The sequence below is a fragment of the Solanum pennellii genome, chromosome 12 (assembly GCF_001406875.1).
Source record: "Solanum pennellii chromosome 12, SPENNV200".
NCBI classification, from domain to species: domain Eukaryota; kingdom Viridiplantae; phylum Streptophyta; class Magnoliopsida; order Solanales; family Solanaceae; genus Solanum; species Solanum pennellii.
In genome coordinates, this window is record NC_028648.1 from 57,507,595 (window position 1) to 57,527,623 (window position 20,029).

General features: G+C 35.4%; 3 protein-coding genes across 3 annotated transcripts; all 3 read left to right on the top strand.

Moving 5' to 3' along the window:
* Positions 1-1,155: 1,155 nt before the first annotated feature.
* On the top strand, positions 1,156-1,782 carry LOC114075322. The gene has a single exon (XM_027913804.1). It carries the CDS (start codon positions 1,156-1,158, stop codon positions 1,780-1,782), a length of 627 nt encoding a protein of 208 aa, XP_027769605.1.
* Positions 1,783-2,211: 429 nt separating this feature from the next.
* Positions 2,212-2,724, top strand: LOC114075323. Its single transcript, XM_027913805.1, has one exon. It carries the CDS (start codon positions 2,212-2,214, stop codon positions 2,722-2,724), a length of 513 nt encoding a protein of 170 aa, XP_027769606.1.
* Positions 2,725-12,953: 10,229 nt separating this feature from the next.
* LOC107006401 (uncharacterized mitochondrial protein AtMg00810-like) lies at positions 12,954-13,892 on the top strand. Its single transcript, XM_015204963.1, has 2 exons — positions 12,954-13,274; positions 13,323-13,892. Exons 1-2 carry the CDS (start codon positions 12,954-12,956, stop codon positions 13,890-13,892), a joined length of 891 nt encoding a protein of 296 aa, XP_015060449.1.
* Positions 13,893-20,029: the final 6,137 nt, after the last annotated feature.

Sequence of the window (20,029 nt, forward strand, 5' to 3'; positions counted from 1 at the left end):
TCCATGGGGAACTTATTGCTACAGGGTCATGCCATTTGGTCTTAAAAATGCTGGGGCGACTTACATGAGGGCTATGACCACCATGTTCCATGATATGATGCATAAAGAAATTGAAGTATACGTCGATGACGTAATCATCAAGTCTAAAACACAAGTTGATCATGTGCAAGATCTGAGAAAATTCTTGGAAAGAGTGCGAAGATATGACCTCAAGCTTAATCCAGCAAAATGTGCATTCAGAGTTCCATTTGGAAAACTTTCGGGTTTTATTGTCAGTAGAAGGGGAATCTAATTGGATCCCTCCAAAATAAAAGTCATTCGAGATTTGACATCCCCGAAAAATAAAACCGAAGTCATGAGTCTACTTGGTAGGTTGAACTATATCAGCAGGTTTATTGCTCAACTCACAACCACATGTGAGCCCATTTTCAAACTTTTGAAGAAGGATGCTGCTGTCAGATGGACAGAAGATTGTAAACGAGCTTTTGAAAAAATCAAGGAGTATTTGTCCAACCCTCCCGTGTTGGTACCGCCTGAACCTGACAGGCCTCTCTTTCTATATCTTTCAGTAACAGATAATTCCTTTGGGTGTATTCTCGGTCAACATGATGCTACAGGAAGGAAGGAGCAGGCTATCTACTACTTGAGCAAGAAATTCACTAGTTATGAGGTCAAGTACACCCTTTTGGAAAGGACGTGTTGCGCCCTAACTTGGGTAGCTCAAAAGTTAAGGCATTACTTATTGTCATATCAAGGATGGATCCTTTAAAGTACATCTTTCAGAAGCCAATGCCAACTGGCAGACTCGCATAATGGCAAATTTTGCTCACTGAATTTGACATTATATATTTCACTCGCACTGCAATGAAAGCCCAAGCTTTGGCAGACCACTTGGCAGAGAACCCAGTCGATGGTGATTACGAACCATTGGATACATATTTTCCAGATGAAGAGATTAACTCAATTGAGGAAGTAGGTTCAAATGGAAATAAAGCCTGACAATTGTACTTTGATGGAGCAACCAATACAAAAGGCATAGGAATTGGGGCAATTTTAATATCGCCCACAGGGCAACATTACCCTGCAACAGCTCGACTTCGCTTCTTTTGTACAAATAACACGACTGAGTATGAAGCTTGCATCATGGGTCTAACTATGGCAATAGATTTGGGTGTGCAAGAATTAATTGTGTTGGGAGATTCTGATTTGCTTATCCGACAAGCTCAAGGCGAATGGAAAACTCGAGACCTCAAGCTCCTTCCATATAGAAAATGTGTGGAAGATCTTAGCAAAAGGTTCAGGTACATCGAGTTTAGATACATTCCCAGGTTTCATAATGATTTGGCCGATGCCTTGGCTACTTTGGCCTCAATGCTTCCCTATCCTGGAAACACTTACATCACCCCATTAGAGATTCAAGTTCGGGACCAACATGGCTATTGTAATACAGTGGAAGCAGAACCTGATGGTGATCCATGGTACTCAGACATCAAGAATTTTTTGAAGACAGGGAGATGCTCCGAACATGCCAACAAAAGCCAAAAAAGAACTATTAGACGTCTGGCTAATGTTTTCTTTTTGAGCGGGGATGTTTTGTATAAACGAACTCCGGATTTGAATTTATTGAGATGTTTGGATGCTGAAGAAGCCGAGAAAATTATGAATGAAGTGCACGCTGGGGTATGTGGACCACACATGAATGGATATGTCCTTGCAAAAAAGATACTCCGGGCGGGGTATTATTGGCTTACCATGGAAAAAGATTGCTTTCACTTTGTGTAAAAATGTCATCAATGTAAAATCCATGGAGATCTCATTCATTCACCTCATTCAGAGTTGCACCCCATGGCTTCTCCTTGGCCCTTTGTTGCATGGGGAATGGATGTAATCGGACCAATCGAGCCAAAAGCCTCTAATGGACATCGATTCATTTTGGTTGCAATTGATTACTTCACCAAATGGGTGGAGGCGATAACTTTTAAAGCAATCACTAAGAAGGCGGTCGTGGATTTTGTTCATTCAAACATTATTTGTCGATTTGGTATCCCAAGAGCTATCATCACAGATAATGCTGCAAACCTCAATAGTAATCTGATGAAGGAGGTATGCGAGCAGTTCAAAATTGTGCACCACAATTCTACTCCATACTGACCAAAAGCCAACGGAGCTGTAGAGGCAGCCAACAAGAATATCAAAAAGATTCTCAGAAGGATGGTTCAAGGCACTAGACAATGGCATGAGAAACTGCCTTTTGCACTTTTAGGATATCGCAAAACAGTGCGTACCTCGATTGGTGCAACTCCTTATTTGCTGGTGTATGGAACTGAGGCTGTGATTCCAAGAGATGTTGAAATTCCATCTCTTCGAATTATTGTTGAGGCTGAAATTGAAGATACCGAATGGGTCAAAACCCGACTAGAGCAACTCGCTTTAATAGACGAGAAACGATTGACAGCTGTCTGTTTTGGTCAGCTTTATCAGCAAAGGATGGCTCGTGCATACAACAAAAAGGTGCACCAAAGACACTTTGAAGTAGGTCAACTGGTCTTAAAGCGCGTTCTCCCGCACCAAGAAGAAGCAAAGGGAAAGTTTTCCCAAAATTGGCAAGGTCCATATCTTATCAAGGAAGTATTGTCTAAAGGAGCCCTGCACGTTACTGATGTGGAAGGAAAAACCACGGGCATAATTTTTAATGCAGATTCAGTCAAAAGATACTACATATAATGCATTCTAAGGTTCTGCAACAAGTTTGGAGTTGAAAGAACAGAGGCACCTCCTCAAAAAAAAAATCTCTCATTGAAAATTCTGAACTACGTTTGACCTGATTCCGAAAGGATACGTAGGCAACCCTTTAGGGGTTCGGTCATATCAAAAAAAAATCTGTTTTCCAGTATTTACAGAAAACTGGGGCATTTTTAGTTTTTTTTTATATATAGAATAATGTCAGATCATAATTCTGTTTATTCTGGCAACCGACTTTTTGGTCAAATCTGAAAATGATATTAATCATCAAAGGCAGCATCAAAAAAAAGAAAAAAAGAGAAGAGAGTGTCTTATCGGTGAAAACCTTCATAGGCATCATAAGACGAAATAAAATCTGATACGTGAAAATCCTACGGGCACCTTAAGATAAAGGGAGAGAACATCATGAATGAAATCTGCAAAGATGATCATTTCTCGACACCTCTGCATAAAGGGGACATAGATCAATTGAAGATGACTCAGATTTTGAGAACTAAAAAAAATGGATCAGGGGGCAAGTCCAAGTGCATGTCGTGGTTCAATCAAAGTCGACATATGCCTCCAAATAAGTTATCTTTCTCATTTTTAAAGGAATGTCCTTCATTAAGTTTATAGTTTTCTTGATCCAATCTTTCCTACTCTTAAGTTTGATATATTTTTTTTACTATTATTTTTTTTCTCTTCTCCTTTTGATATAATCTCTTGACAAAATAAAGTAAAGAGTGCAAAGCTTACTACGGGTTCCCAAAAGTAAAGCTGAGTATCTGAGTTGACAAGCCATTGAACAAGGACTAAAATACCTCAGATCTTCACTCAAAATTCATGAAGGTCATCATTCTTTGGGACATCACTCGCATCATGATATTTGGTAGTACCAAAAGATCAAGGCCCCTGTTTAACAAAGAGGGAGCTTCAAAGGTTGCTTAACCAAGGAATTGTAGTAGAGTTGGAGAAATTGATCGTGAGTATGGTCAAGTCGTTGGAGAACCAAGGCCACAAACCAACCACCATTTTAAACTAACAATTTTCTCTTTCATTTGCTCAACACAGGAAGAAAAAATGCAGGGTTACAATTCAAAGGAAACATCGCAAAAAGGAAGATCTCCAAAGTCTTCAAACGTTTGGTGTTTCATCTCATTCTACTCGCATTTTGCCTATCAATGCGAGAATTTCGTGCAATACGCACCAATTTGAATTCCGTGCAACAAGCACACGTCCTTTATTCATGGGCAATACGCATCATCCTTTGTTCATGTGCAATACGCACCTGTCTAAAATTTCGTGCAATACGCACCAATCTCAATTTCGTGCAACAAGCACACATCCTTTATTCATGGGCAATATGCACCATCCTCTGTTCATGTGCAATACGCACCTGTCTGATTTTCGTGCAATACGCACCAATCTGAATTCCGTGCACTAAGCACACGTTCTTTATTCATGGGCAATACGCACCATCCTTTGTTCATGTGCAATACGCACCTGTCTAAATTTCGTGCAATATGCACCAATCTGAATTCCGTGCAACAAGCACACATCCTTTATTCATGGGCAATATGCACCATCCTCTGTTCATGTGCAATACGCACCTGTCTGATTTTCGTGCAATACGCACCAATCTGAATTCCGTGCAACAAGCACACATCCTTTATTCATGGGCAATATGCACCATCCTCTGTTCATGTGCAATACGCACCTGTCTGATTTTCGTGCAATACGCACCAATCTGAATTCCGTGCAACAAGCACACATCCTTTATTCATGGGCAATATGCACCATCCTCTGTTCATGTGCAATACGCACCTGTCTGATTTTCGTGCAATACGCACCAATCTGAATTCCGTGCAACAAGCACACATCCTTTATTCATGGGCAATATGCACCATCCTCTGTTCATGTGCAATACGCACCTGTCTGATTTTCGTGCAATACGCACCAATCTGAATTCCGTGCAACAAGCACACATCCTTTATTCATGGGCAATATGCACCATCCTCTGTTCATGTGCAATACGCACCTGTCTGATTTTCGTGCAATACGCACCAATCTGAATTCCGTGCAACAAGCACACATCCTTTATTCATGGGCAATATGCACCATCCTCTGTTCATGTGCAATACGCACCTGTCTGATTTTCGTGCAATACGCACCAATCTGAATTCCGTGCAACAAGCACACATCCTTTATTCATGGGCAATATGCACCATCCTCTGTTCATGTGCAATACGCACCTGTCTGATTTTCGTGCAATACGCACCAATCTGAATTCCGTGCAACAAGCACACATCCTTTATTCATGGGCAATATGCACCATCCTCTGTTCATGTGCAATACGCACCTGTCTGATTTTCGTGCAATACGCACCAATCTGAATTCCGTGCAACAAGCACACATCCTTTATTCATGGGCAATATGCACCATCCTCTGTTCATGTGCAATACGCACCTGTCTGATTTTCGTGCAATACGCACCAATCTGAATTCCGTGCAACAAGCACACATCCTTTATTCATGGGCAATATGCACCATCCTCTGTTCATGTGCAATACGCACCTGTCTGATTTTCGTGCAATACGCACCAATCTGAATTCCGTGCAACAAGCACACATCCTTTATTCATGGGCAATATGCACCATCCTCTGTTCATGTGCAATACGCACCTGTCTGATTTTCGTGCAATACGCACCAATCTGAATTCCGTGCAACAAGCACACATCCTTTATTCATGGGCAATATGCACCATCCTCTGTTCATGTGCAATACGCACCTGTCTGATTTTCGTGCAATACGCACCAATCTGAATTCCGTGCAACAAGCACACATCCTTTATTCATGGGCAATATGCACCATCCTCTGTTCATGTGCAATACGCACCTGTCTGATTTTCGTGCAATACGCACCAATCTGAATTCCGTGCAACAAGCACACATCCTTTATTCATGGGCAATATGCACCATCCTCTGTTCATGTGCAATACGCACCTGTCTGATTTTCGTGCAATACGCACCAATCTGAATTCCGTGCAACAAGCACACATCCTTTATTCATGGGCAATATGCACCATCCTCTGTTCATGTGCAATACGCACCTGTCTGATTTTCGTGCAATACGCACCAATCTGAATTCCGTGCAACAAGCACACATCCTTTATTCATGGGCAATATGCACCATCCTCTGTTCATGTGCAATACGCACCTGTCTGATTTTCGTGCAATACGCACCAATCTGAATTCCGTGCAACAAGCACACATCCTTTATTCATGGGCAATATGCACCATCCTCTGTTCATGTGCAATACGCACCTGTCTGATTTTCGTGCAATACGCACCAATCTGAATTCCGTGCACTAAGCACACGTTCTTTATTCATGGGCAATACGCACCATCCTTTGTTCATGTGCAATACGCACCTGTCTAAATTTCGTGCAATATGCACCAATCTGAATTCCGTGCAACAAGCACACATCCTTTATTCATGGGCAATACGCGCCATCCTTTGTTCATGTGCAATACGCACCTGTCTGAATTTCGTGCAATACGCACCAATCTCAATTTCGTGCAACAAGCACACATCCTTTATTCATGGTCAATACACACCATATTCATGTCTGGAGAAATACGCTCCAACATTCATAGGTTATACACACCCTATTCACATTTTGGGGATACATCCAATCTTAGGACAATGCGACTTATTTGGAACTCTCAGGGCAACACGCTTCACTTATCATATTCATTCTAGGGTCATTCTTCCTAGTTCAAGATTCTCATATGTTTTCTTCTTTTCTAAAGGAAACATATTCTTCATGGGTTCTTCATTTTGTGATCTTGAGTTTTTGAGTTTCAACAACTCACTCAAGTTAAAACATGCACTTAAGAATGATCAACCAGCCGCCAAGACAGCATGAAGATCGATCTCAAAGATAATGCACAGAGCAAGTGAAAGATCTAGACAAGATTCTAAGAAGATACATCAATTAGGGATCTTGTAACATTTATAATGTAGAGAGACATAGTTCTCTAACTTTTTTTTTTCTTTGTAATTATAGGCAGTAGATGATGACAAGCAATATGAAGCAATCTTTAAGCCGTCTTTTCTGATAGTTTCGACTATCAAAGTTCTCGAGCTACACTGATCTGATTTCCTTTTAATCAAGGATATGTAGGCAACCTCTGAAGCAAAGTTTGGTCATCTTTTTCAAAATGGCTTCATCGGAGTTTGAAACAGTCAAAAATTAGCCACTTCGTTCACTTTCTTTGCTTGAAAACTCTTCATGTTTCCAAGCAAAGAGGGGCATGCTGTGAACACCTAATTTTTGACGTGTTTATTTTACTCCTATAATATTTTTAGTAAGGAATTTTTTTTTATTTGAATTTTTGGTATTTGTCTTTATTATTTTATTGGCTCAAATGACCCAATTTTGTTTAAATTGGGCTGATTTAAATCAATTCTGATGGCCCAATTGATCTTGACCCGGTCCATAGAAATGGTCAAGATTGAATCTCAACCATTCATGATATTTTGATCCAAGGGCTGTTATTGGACCCAAACAAAAATACAAAACTCTAAAAAATTAGCATTTTTCTTTTATTTTCGTTTTAGATTTTTTGTCCCTTTCTTCTTCCCCTTACTACCATGCCGCCGGCCGGCCACCGCTACCGCCACCACCGCCCGGTGGCCACCACCTTTTTGGCCGGAATTTTTTAAAAAAAATTTACCATATTTTCCTTTCATCCTCCTCTGCCTAAATCTACAAACCTTTCATCCATATCTATAGCCAAACTCCGTAGATCTAAGGAAAACCAAATATAAAATTTTACTTTTCTTAGATTTATAAAGTTCCGGTCATTCCCATCCCAAACCCTTTACATAAATGTGTAGAGCTCTTCAAGGGCTATCATTTGATATAAATTTTAAGTTCAAAATCCATCAAAAAAATTCCGGCAAAGTTTTCTGGCGACCTTCATTTACCCGGAAGTTATATCAATCTTTTCCCCCTCTCAATCTTTATCCAAATTCATCATTATCTTTTTTCGTTTGACCATATAAGTCGTTTGATGTCGGATTTATGTTATTAATGTTCTTTAAGTTTATCATGTTGATGATTTGCTTGAAGTATTATTATTATTTATTATTTTTTATTTTGATTTTTATGTTTATTATTTATTTATTTTGACTTTTTTTTCTGCATTATTTTGTTGTGTTTGATCTTTAAAATTGTTTAGATGTTTAGATTTTGTGTTAGTGGGTCAATTTGTTTGGGTCTTGATGAAATAGGTCAACATTTGGGCCTATTTTAAATTTTTTCAGATGGCCCATTAACTATTATTCAAACAATGAATAAAAGAAATGGGCCATCTAAATGACATTGGGCCTATTATTTTCTGATGACCCATATAACTATATTCAATTAATGAATAAAGTAAATGGGTCATCTAAAAGGGCAAAAGAATATTCAATTAATCTGATTTTTCTTAAAACAAAAAATAAAAAAAAAATTCATTGGCCATCTTGGGTGGCACCTTGGGAAAACAAAGAGTCCAATGCATGCATTGGCTCTTAAGTTTTCAAGAAAGGTGGATGTTAATGTTGATCACCTATTTAAACCCCCTTGAGGAAGAAAGAAAAAAGGAGGATATAGAAAGAAAATTGCAAAAAAAAAAAAACTTACTTAAAAAATTTCTTCTTCTTAAAAAAAAAATAGAAGAAGATATCTCTATTTGGTTGTCTTGGGAATTCAATTAAATTTGCTCCTATATTTGCTTGTCATCAACTCTAGGTATTTCTTTTTTACATTTCAATGTAATCTTTATGTTATTTTTATGTTTTGTTTTTTTTGAAAAATTGTTGATATTTTTTGCTAAGCTTATTATGATTCTCGTATGATTATGTTTATCCTTATGTTACTTTGTTTGTATATTTCTATTAGTTTATTATTTTATAGTGTTTTTCATATGATTATGTTTATTATGATGTACATATATATTATTAATCATTTTTAGCTTAAATTTTAGCTTTAATAAGTAAAAAAAATAATAATAAAAAAAATTAAGTAATTAAAGTATAACAATTGCAAATCTTTTAGGTTTTCGGAACTTTTTTTTTTAAGGAATGAACTTAAGAAAAAACGTAAAACTAGTCATTTTTGCAAAAGGGTTTAATCTGGTCATTTTTGCAACAAAAGAAAAAATGTAAATCTGGTTATTTCTGCAAAAAATGTAAATCTGGTTATTTCTGCAAAAAATGTAAATCTGGTTATTTCTGCAAAAAATGTAAATCTGGTTATTTCTGCAAAAAATGTAAATCTGGTTATTTCTGAAAAAAATGTAAATCTAGTTATTTCTGTAAAAAAAATAAAATCTGGTTATTTCTGCAAAAAAATGTAAATCTGGTTATTTCTGCAAAAAAAAAATCTGGTTATTTCTGCAAAAAATGTAAATCTGGTTATTTTTACAAAAAAATAAAATCTGGTTTTTTCTAAAAAAAAAAGTAAATATGTTTTTTTTAAAAAAAAATATATGAATTGATTATTAAAGTAAAAATACAAATTTGACTAACTTGACTTAATAATTCAACAATTAAAAGTTTTCTATTTTGCAATCTTCTATCAAATAAGTCAAGGTAGTCATTTATATATATATATATATAAAAAAAAAAATTACCAAATTGGTTATTTCTTAAATTTTTATCAGTATATAAAACAAAAAATATAAAAAGAAATTTAAACTAGTATATCATTAGTTTAAAAGTGTGTTTAATTGTAATTTTGTAAAAAAAAATTTCTTTTGTTGTCATTGTCTAGTAGTAAAACTTTTTTTTTCCTTTGGTAAAACCATAAATATAAATGCTAGAATTTTTTTTTATAATAATAAATAAATAAAAACTAATCATTTCTTGGTTTATATGTTGCACCATTTTCTTTTATCCATTTATATCGTTATTTTTTTTGAGTAATTAATTATTGTGTTTATAAAAAAAAAACTTCAAATACCATCATGTGTTCGGTTACGATCCTTGGTGTGTATTCTTTTCTAAAAAGAAGGGTCTTGTGTGCGGTTACGCTCTTAGGCCAATCAGGTTTTTTTTTTAAAATAGTAATTAAGTTTTTTCCCCCCTTTTTTCCAAATTAAATAAATAAATTATTTTAGCCAAATATAAGTTAATAAAGCGACCGTGCTAGAACCACGGGACTCGGGGGGGTGCCTCATACCTTCCCTCCGGTCAATAGAATTCCTTACCCAATATCTGTTTTTCGTAGACCAAAACAAAAAAAGTTTTTATTTTAAATTAAGAACTATATTGTGACTTGAAACACCTAAAAAGCTCAATTTCAAGTGGCGACTTAAAAAAAATTAAAAAAAAATAAAAAAACCCGTCATATCCTCAACAATTAAAACATAAATAAAAGAGGTGTGACATCCTCCGGTCGCCCAAACAACATCAATCTTTCTCATTCTTCTAGAAGATCATCTCCTCGTATTATTTGTCAAATATGTGAGAAATCGAACCACCATGCTCGTAATTGGTACAACCGCAACAACATGGACTCATATCCACCTAATCGTTCCTCTAATCATCCACAAGCCAATATGGTCACTCCATCGGCTAATATGGTGTCTCCTTCGGCTATTGTTGACAATTCATTGTTTGCAGATTCTGGTGCCACCAATCATGTTACATCGGATTTGTCTCAACTATCCATTCACACGGACTATAATGGTGAAAATCATCTTGCTGTAGGTAATGGTAAAAAACTCTCTATTCAAAAACTCTCTATTCATCACACTGGCTCCTCTAAGCTTCCTTGTCCTACTCGACCTCTTCATCTTAATAAAATTTTTCATGTTCCTTCCATCACCAAGAGTTTACTTAGTGTTTCTCAATTTACTAAAGATAACAATGTCTTTATGGAATTTCACCCCTCTTGTTGTTTTGTGAAGGATACTCAAGGAAAAACTCTACTTCGAGGGTCACTTGATAATGGCGTATATTGTTTGAATGGTGGTAGGCTTCCAGTTATCTCATCCTCAACTCCTCGCACATTTATCTACTCACGAGCATCAATCCAAGCGTGGCATGAACGCCTTGGTCATCCTCATGAGCAAATTTTACGTCGTTTAGTCTCTAGTTTTAATCTTCCAGTATCATCCAATAAAATGTCTACAGTTTGTGGATCATGTCAATTAGGAAAGAGTTATAGCCTCCCTTTATTTTCTTCTTCAAGTCGTTTATCTCTTTTTGATTTGGTGTATTCTGATGTTTGGGGACCTTCTCCACATCTTTCTATTAATGGAAATAAGTATTATGTTCAGTTTCTTGATGATTCCACTAAATTTGTTTGGATATTTTTCTGACAGCAAAATCTCAAGTACTTGATGTTTTTAAATGACATAATACATATATTCGATCCTAAACTTTGCTTCAAATTTTAACTTTGACCTTCAACTTTCATAATGCACAAACATGCACTTCAACTATCCAACTTTTAAATAAATAAACACATGAGTCCTACATGACATAATACACATAAGACACCACATAGGACAAAAATGACATGTAGGACATGTGTGTCTATTTGTTCAACTTTATACAAGTTTAAGTGTCTACTTGTGCACACCCAAAGTTGAAGAGAATAAATGTGATTCGAAGCCAAGTTAAAGGGCATATTTATGTATTATGCCTTTTTGAATATTTTCATAAAATGGTTGACACACAATTTTGCAAGAAATCAAAACATTGCAAACGGATTGGGGTAGGGAATATCGTAATGTGTCTTCATATGCCCAATCCTTAGGAATAACTCATCGTCTATCGTGTCCTCACACTCATGAACAAAATGGGGCTCTAGAAAGACGTAATCATACCATTTTGGAAAAAGGACTAACTCTACTTGCTCACGCATGTCTTCAATATCAATATTGGGAACATGCATTTTCCACAGCCACATATCTACATAACCGAACCATCACTCCTATATTGTCCTTCAAATCACCCTATCAAGCTATTATAATCGTCCACTAGACTACCAACTTCTACGAAAATTTGGGTGTTTATGCTATCCTTTTCTCCGTCCTTATAATAATCATAAAATTGTCGCTCTCTTCCTTGTGTCTTCTTGGGTTATATTTCGAAGCATAAAGGTTATTTGTGTCACTATCCTCCCACCAATTGAATTTATATTGCTCTCCATGTGATATTCGACGAAGAGAATTTTGCTTATCCTCGTTATAAAACTACTACTCAATTCTTTCTAATGACAATTTACCACCCTCCTCCTTATTTCCTGTACTCAATTTCCAACTTTGTTCCTTTAGTTGTTGCCTCACCTTCACTGGCAGATCCTTCATCATCATCCTCACTATCTACTCAACCTCTACCAATATCGCTTCCATCTATATCTTCTGATACAACCTCTTCACCACAAAATCTATTTCCAACCACCGTCGTATCCTCCAGTTCAAGCTCTTATCATAATGCTCCCATATATATTCGGCCGGCTACCTCTTCCAATCATCCTATGACCACAAGAGCTCAAACAAATTCCCTCAAGCCTAAAGCACTCGCTATATCTCTCACCATCCGATCCCAGTTTCATCCTCCTTGGCCAGTGAACCAAAAACCTATAAGCAAGCTGCATCATCTCCTGATTGGTTGTGCACCATAGAATTTGAGTATCAAGTATTGATTCATAATCGCACATGGACACTTTCTCCTTGTCCTCCTAATGCAAATATGGTGGGTTGTAAATGGATGTACATCATTAAGCATCGGGCAGATGGGTCGATTGAAAGGTACAAAGCTCGTTTAGTTTCCAAAGGTTTTCACTAGGCAGAAGGGGTTAATTTCCATGATACATTCAACCCAGTTGTCAAACCTTCAACAATCAGACTAGTCTTATATAATGCAGTGTCTCAAGGTTGGTATCTTAAGCAGTTAGATGTTAATAATGCATTCCTTAATGGTGACCTTTCACAGGTTGTTTACATGTCTCAACCACCAGGATTTATTGATAAGTCTCACCCACATTTTGTGTGTCACTTATCGAAGGCTTTATAGGGTGTAAAGCAAGCTCCTCTCGCCTTGTTTCTCAAGCTCAAAACATTTCTCCTATCGCATGGATATACTTGTTGTTACTCTGATTCATCCTTGTTTGTCCGTCATACTCCCTTCTTTACTTCCTACCTCTTGGTTTATGTGGACAACATCATCATAATGGGTAGCGATCCCTCTTATATCTCCTCATTCACCAAATCACTTGATCTTCAGTTCTCTCTAAAAGACCTTGGTGATCTCTCTTTTTTCTTGGGTACTGAAGTTCCTCGTGTGGGATTTGTATGCATCTCTCTCAAGCTAGCTACATTCGGGACTTACTCTCTCGAAAAAATGACAGATTGTAAACCTTCTTCTTCTCCAGCAGATAGCACATTTCAATTGTCCAAACATGGTGAAACCTTTGATGATCCATCCTTATATAGGAGTATTGTTGGGGCTCTTCAATATGCGATTATCACACGACCAGAGATCTCTTTTTCGGTGAGTCATGTTTTTCAATATATGCATAATCCTACCTTGGATCATTAGAAAGATGTGAAACAAATTCTTCGTTATCTCAAAGGCTCCCTTACACATGGAATAACCATCACGCCATCCACTTCCTCTATTATAAATGTTTATTGTGATGCAGGGCGGGTTGCTGATCCTGATAATCGTCGTTCACATCATGTATTTTCTGTATATTATGGTCCTAATCTAATCAGTTGCTCCTCGCGAAAGAAAAAGGTAGTAGCTCGGTCTAGCACCGAAGCTGAATATCGTGCCATTACATTTGTCGCTTCAAAAGTATCTTGGATAACTAGTTTGGTTAAAGAACTTCGATTGTCATGTCCTCGTCCTCCCATGATATTCTGTGACAATATCAGTGTCATTTATCTCACTGACATCCTGTCATTCATCAAAGGTCTAATCATATTGAAATTGATTATCATTTTGTTCGAGAGAAGGTTGCTTGCGGACAACTTCGTGTTCAATACATTCCTTCCACTGATCAAATTGCTGATGTGTTTACCAAAGCTCTCATCTCCTCTCGATTTGCTCATATACGGTCCAAGCTCATTGTCTCGAACCCCGACATGCGCTTTCCGGGGTGGTTAGATGATAACGAATCCTAATTAGGATTCTTCCATAGATACTCACAATTCTTTTATGTAAATTACAATTCCTTTATTTTCTATAATTAGGATAGGTTTTGTTTTGTATTACAACTCTAATGTCTAATGTAACGAATCGCTAGGTTATTCTAAAAACTAGGACTATTTTGACTCTTCGCGCAAAATTTTACATGAGATATTAGACCAATTGCTTAACTATAGGTATTTAGTCAATGTATATTTTGTTAAATAATTAATTTAAGTGGTAATGATGGTTCAGGCCTGTAAATTATTAATAATTTATACCACTTTTACTCATATTTATTAAAAATAAGTTAGTGGGTTTATAATTTTAAGTACCTAATTAACCTAGAAAAGAAAAAAAAAGAGGCAGAAACTTACCTCTGCAGACGAACGTGAGAGAACAGAAACAAACTGTACTGCGGTCTTCAGGTAAGCAATAATTAGTGCACATTTTTGTTAGTTTTATATAGATTTACTAGGGAGTAATTGCCCGTGCAAGCACGGGCCCAATGGTGTAAGCTAATAGTGTTTTATTTAACTTGATTTATTCAGATACAAAATTGCTGAAAACACTTGGATACATGTAAACACCAGATCAAATGATCATCACATGCTAACTGCAGAATATTATTGACATGAAATTATAAAAAACATGTTCACATAAATATTTTTACTTAAAATATAATAGATTTTTTTAAACCCAACCAACACAAGGGTACATCAATTTGATGAGGAACAATTTAAACATCTTTCAAAAGAAGTCACTGCAAGATAAAAAATTCTGTTACACCGATGAGCACTGTTCTGTTCACCATGAAACATGTACCCAACACTTTGTTGCCCTGCTTCATGCAATTTTGTCTTTTAACATTTGTAAGAAAAATCATGAATAGCCATTCAAAAGTAAGAAAATAAAATAATAGAAACAAAGTAGAATAGATGAACAAAATAACAGATCTATTTGGTCTAACTACTCATGAAATGAAAATATTAGTGTCAAGTGACAAATCATAAGGACACTCTTTTCATGCATAGTAAAAGAGGATATAGTAGTTTAATGACATGTTGCAGTTTTCATGAGCATTTCTAAGTTTTTCCATGCTTCCACAAAATCAATTGACAGATCATTTCTCTAGACACCAATCTTGCTTTACTATTTACATGAAATTTCACTTATTTTATTATCTCTAAGAACCAGTCATCTCTCACTATTTACATGAGATTTCACTTATTCTATGTCATTTTAAGCTTTAGGTAGTTATTCTTCCTGCAACATTTTCTTGGTTTATAATTTTGTTAACGCTTACTACTCTATTATGCTTCCTATTCTATTTTCTATCTAATATATAAGATCTTTAGTGTCTTTTTTTCCTCATTCAACGACGGATTAGCTTTGTCTTTCAGTAAGTCGTCTTTCTCAATAAGAGCAGTATTGCGCTTAAGGAGAAATTTCACTTATACCAGTAAAATTAAATAAACATAGTATTACAAAATGCATAAACAATGTTAAATCGAGCTAAAAAGTATAAATTATAATCGAAATGTCATATAGTCCAATTTTTCTAGTGCACTTTTCTATCTTAGTCCAGGCAAAAGTAAATACATAACGCACTACATGGTGCTATAGCAGTAAGATTGAAGAAAGGAAACACGCCACGATAAAATTGAAATAGTAAATATTTTGCATTCAAGTACATCAACTTACATATAAAATATAAAAGAATGAAAACTTGAATGTTTGAAAGTGTGAGTTTCCTGTGTTACGTAAGGTAATCCAAAAAGACAATAATTTGTCACCTACTCTGGAATGGGAGTCATGTACTACAACTCTTGAACCCAAGATTAGATTCAGCGATGAGACTTGGTCATCTTAAATATCTGACAAAAAAGTTTTTGAGCTTTATATGTGTATCTTCTTGGCAATCAAAGTTTAAGAAAATTTACTTTAATATCGAGTAGTAAAACTCCAACTCATATCATTTGAAAGTTTGAAGCTAAAGTAACTAAGATTATAAAGGCATCTTTAATGATGTGCTATCAAGGTGCTTGCATTGAAGTTTCAACACACGGAAGTTTAAAGCTTTACTAATATTTAAATAAGAAGTTCAGGACTTTGAAGTAACAAGGTTACAGCAGTACAGAATGGCAAATAAAGCCAAAATAAACTATGATGTATTTAAGAACTAATATTAACCACCAAGTTTTATTACATGACCTTTTTTCTTTTGGAATTGCTCCTAGGTTTCGTCAGATATTCTAATTAAAGAAGATAGGCGAAGGAAATCATTTCATCCAAAGTTCAACTCACCTTATTTTGTGGTAGAGATTTTCCGATTGCCATTGGAGATGCACCTACTTGTGCGATAAATTATATCTTATGAGGCAGGGTATGAATGTGTGCAAATGAGTATAATACGTCATATATTAATCAACTAAATCACAATATAAAAAAGTTATATCTAATATATCTTCTCAATCTTTCTTCAGTGGAGCATTCTTGAACTCCCAAGGAGAAAACAACAGAATTCTAATCATAGAGAATTCATCCACCAACATATTCAAAGAGTCTGGGTTGTATGACTAAAAACTAAAAGAGATCCTTTTCATCAAGAAAAAACTCATTTATTCAATAGCAAAAGATCCCCCGTTAGTTAGCTAGCCAAACCTCAATTTTTCGTTGAGAAAATTGAAGAGTATGCACATGCTCCTTTGTTATGATCCCACTTAAATACTTTCCCCGACTTCAAGTCAAGAGCAAAGTTCAAACTCTCGTGACATGCACAAACATCACTATAATTTTACTATTGATTTCCCAACCCGTAAATGAATATTACTCAAACATTAGCAATAATTTGAATTCCAGATCTTAGTATAGTAGTATTTGTAAATCAAACTATTGTTTAGTGCCTATGTGTAAGTTCCATTATCAAAGACACTTTGATTCTTTCATAGCAATACACCACCAAAAACTTATGCACATTCACCCGACACTAAAAAATAAAATGAAGGCATTAAAGAATTTACAAAATTTAGAAAAAAAACATACCTATCAATTCGCAAAAAAACCCGGATAATACAAGAACAACGGATATTTCTCTAAACGATGAGCCCTGTTCACACAACAAAAAATTTGGGAAATTATAAGTAACAAAAAGTTATGAATGAGTAAAGCTTGAAAATATGAAAAAGTAAAGAGTAGCGTGATTTTTTTGAGTAACTCGTAACCAGTCATTTCAAACATAATTATATGATAATTTGTGTAAATTATCAGATCCACCTTCAAACCGCAAAATCAACCATAAAGAAATGAACTTGAACAAACAAATAATCATATCTTCAATCTAAAATTGAAGAGAGGTTTTGTGTCCATACAATTCAAGAAATTGCAAAGCTCTCAATCACTATACACTGTGATTACTGCACAAGTGAAATACCCAAATAATATTTAGATTCTGATTAATAAATAGTAAAACTCAATCGACAACAACAACACAAACAGATAAAGAGGTAAAGGACGATTGCAACTTACCAACATTTTACATTTGTAATACTATCCTAACAGCCTAGATTAATCCATCGGATTAACAAAGAAGTATACTTGCGAGAGTCCAAAATAAAGTCGACAAATTGACAAGACGACAACACAACCAAAGAAGAGGTAAAGGATTCCCATAGATATGTTTTGTCTTTTCTTTTAGAAAGCTTTCCACCGGAGAAAGAAAGGAGAGGAGATGCATATGAATTATTCAACATTATGGTCATGGAAGAGCAGAAAGCTTTAGAGCTGCAAAAAAAAGTTGTGTGCTACGTGTCATTTGCTTGGATGCAGTAATGGACACCTAGTAGCTTATTACATATCAACTTCATTGATTTAAATGACTCAAATGCCCTTATTTTTAAATTTATTGACACTAAACAGACATGTTGAAATAGTGCTTTTCTACTATAGTAGAAATACACATATATGAATTATATGGTAGCCTATCATCGCTAATTAAAGTGGGTGGATAAGAAGTTGAATTGTTTTCTCACAATTGGAGGGAAAAGTGAGGGTTTATAATTTAATAGTGGAATGGAGGATAACCATTGGGTAGTAATAATATAATGTTTTATTTAATGTGTAATGAGTATATGATGGATAATCATTGCAACCAATGATCTCTGTACTAACAACAAATTTTCTTTTCTTTATTTTGTATGTCCGTTACTAGTATTGTATTTTTTTTATTTTAGTGATTAAGGTTACCAGTGGGTAACAATAGGTTGAAATTTTGGAAATTTCCTATTATCATTACTCAATAATTGATGTTTAATATATGAATATAAGAAATTAGTTTAGCGATATTGCAGTATATGAAAATTCGTAGAGTGATGATGTTTGGAGGGGTTGAGGCTTAACTCTAGGCTTAAAATTTAGTAAACATGTGGCGTGATATATTAGTTGATACCAAAATTAGGAGCTTTAATTATATTAAATTGATGAGTTTTTTTTTTTGTTTAGGTTAGAAGTATAGTAATATGAGTGTCAATGAACTCTCTTACTTACGAATATTGCATAATTGGTAGATTGTGAAAGTTCTGAAGTTTTCGTAAAGAGAAGGAAAAATCTTGAGGTTTCGTGGCACGTGCTCAACATTCAAGGTATGTTAAGACTTTTAGACTTCGTTGAAGGATATTTTTCTAACTAAAGATAAAATCGGAATAGACAACGGTTAAGGGCGAAAGATGGGGTATCGTACCAATGGTGTGACGGACATTAGTACGAGTAGCGTGGATATAAAGGAAAATTTTTTTTTACTATAGAATGTGGGTAGAAACCCGAGAATGCCAAAGCATATGAGCATTAGATAATTTATTGTTGACTTGTATTCTCTGTCTGATTGTGTTTTTCCTTATTGCACCCGTATAGCTGTGATAACTGAGGTGGTTATGTATTATTCTGATATTAATTGATTGAGGTGCATCATCATCCCCCTTATTGAAATAATATTGTGTACATGCATTGACATGAGATTTGGTATAAGTTGGGCACGTGGAGATCGTTCATGTTGGGGATGGTGAGATGTTAAGATTATAATTTGGGCAAATAGAGATCGTCCGTACGGAAATTATTTAATTTTATGATTGTGTGTTGAGATCGTCCACACAGACACGTGGAGATCATCCGTGTTGGTATATGGACCTTGCGAGTCCCCCATGGGTTGTTTTATTTCTGAAAAGATATTTATTAGTTTTAAAGTTATTTTGACTTGTTAGAGTTGCCACTTAATCTTTAAATAAAAAATCAAGAAAACTTAATTTTCAACATATTAAAACAGGAAATCTAATGAAAACTTTAAACGGTGTTCGGCGATTCATATTTATATTTTAGAAAAGTGTTTAAGGCACCTAAATTACCCGTTAATACGATTTTCCGAAAACAAAAAACGTTTGGCTTTTAACTTAATTTTGAGATAGAAAAATTATTTAGAGTTTGTTTGAAAGTAAAGTATTAATTTTTACTATCTAATTGAGATTTGAAAATTTTATTTTTAAAGTTAACTTATACTTGATTGATTAAGTCGTTAAAACAAAGTGGCGTTTGACAGGGATTTGAATTCTTTAACCGTAAAACTAGCGATAAATAATGTCAAGCAGATAAATGATAAAGTAAAGAGAGAGGGAGAGACAGATGTTAAGCCCAAACCCGGTTTCTGTCCACATGGATTGATGTTTGGACGCGTTTCATTTTTGGGGCCCTGGCCTTTTCTATTTTGTACCTGTCCTAAACTAAACATACAATAATAAATAGGATAATAAAAACAACAACATGGGCTTATGCCCAAGAAGTGACAAAATACAATATGTCAAATAAATTTGTCTTCAACTTCTTCTGCTTCGGGACCTGTACGTCGATTTATGACTTGGAAATGGGTCTGATTTGATAAAGGGAGAAAGTGGGTCTCCATGATCGAACTCGATATGCAAGGATGGAGGGAGTCCAGTGAACTCGACCACATCGATAATGTAGGGAAAAAAGAAACAAGAATTAGAAGAAGTAGGAAGTAGAAACCCGATAGATTTGATTAAATGAAAGCATAAGAAAATTTATGATATATATATATATATATATATATA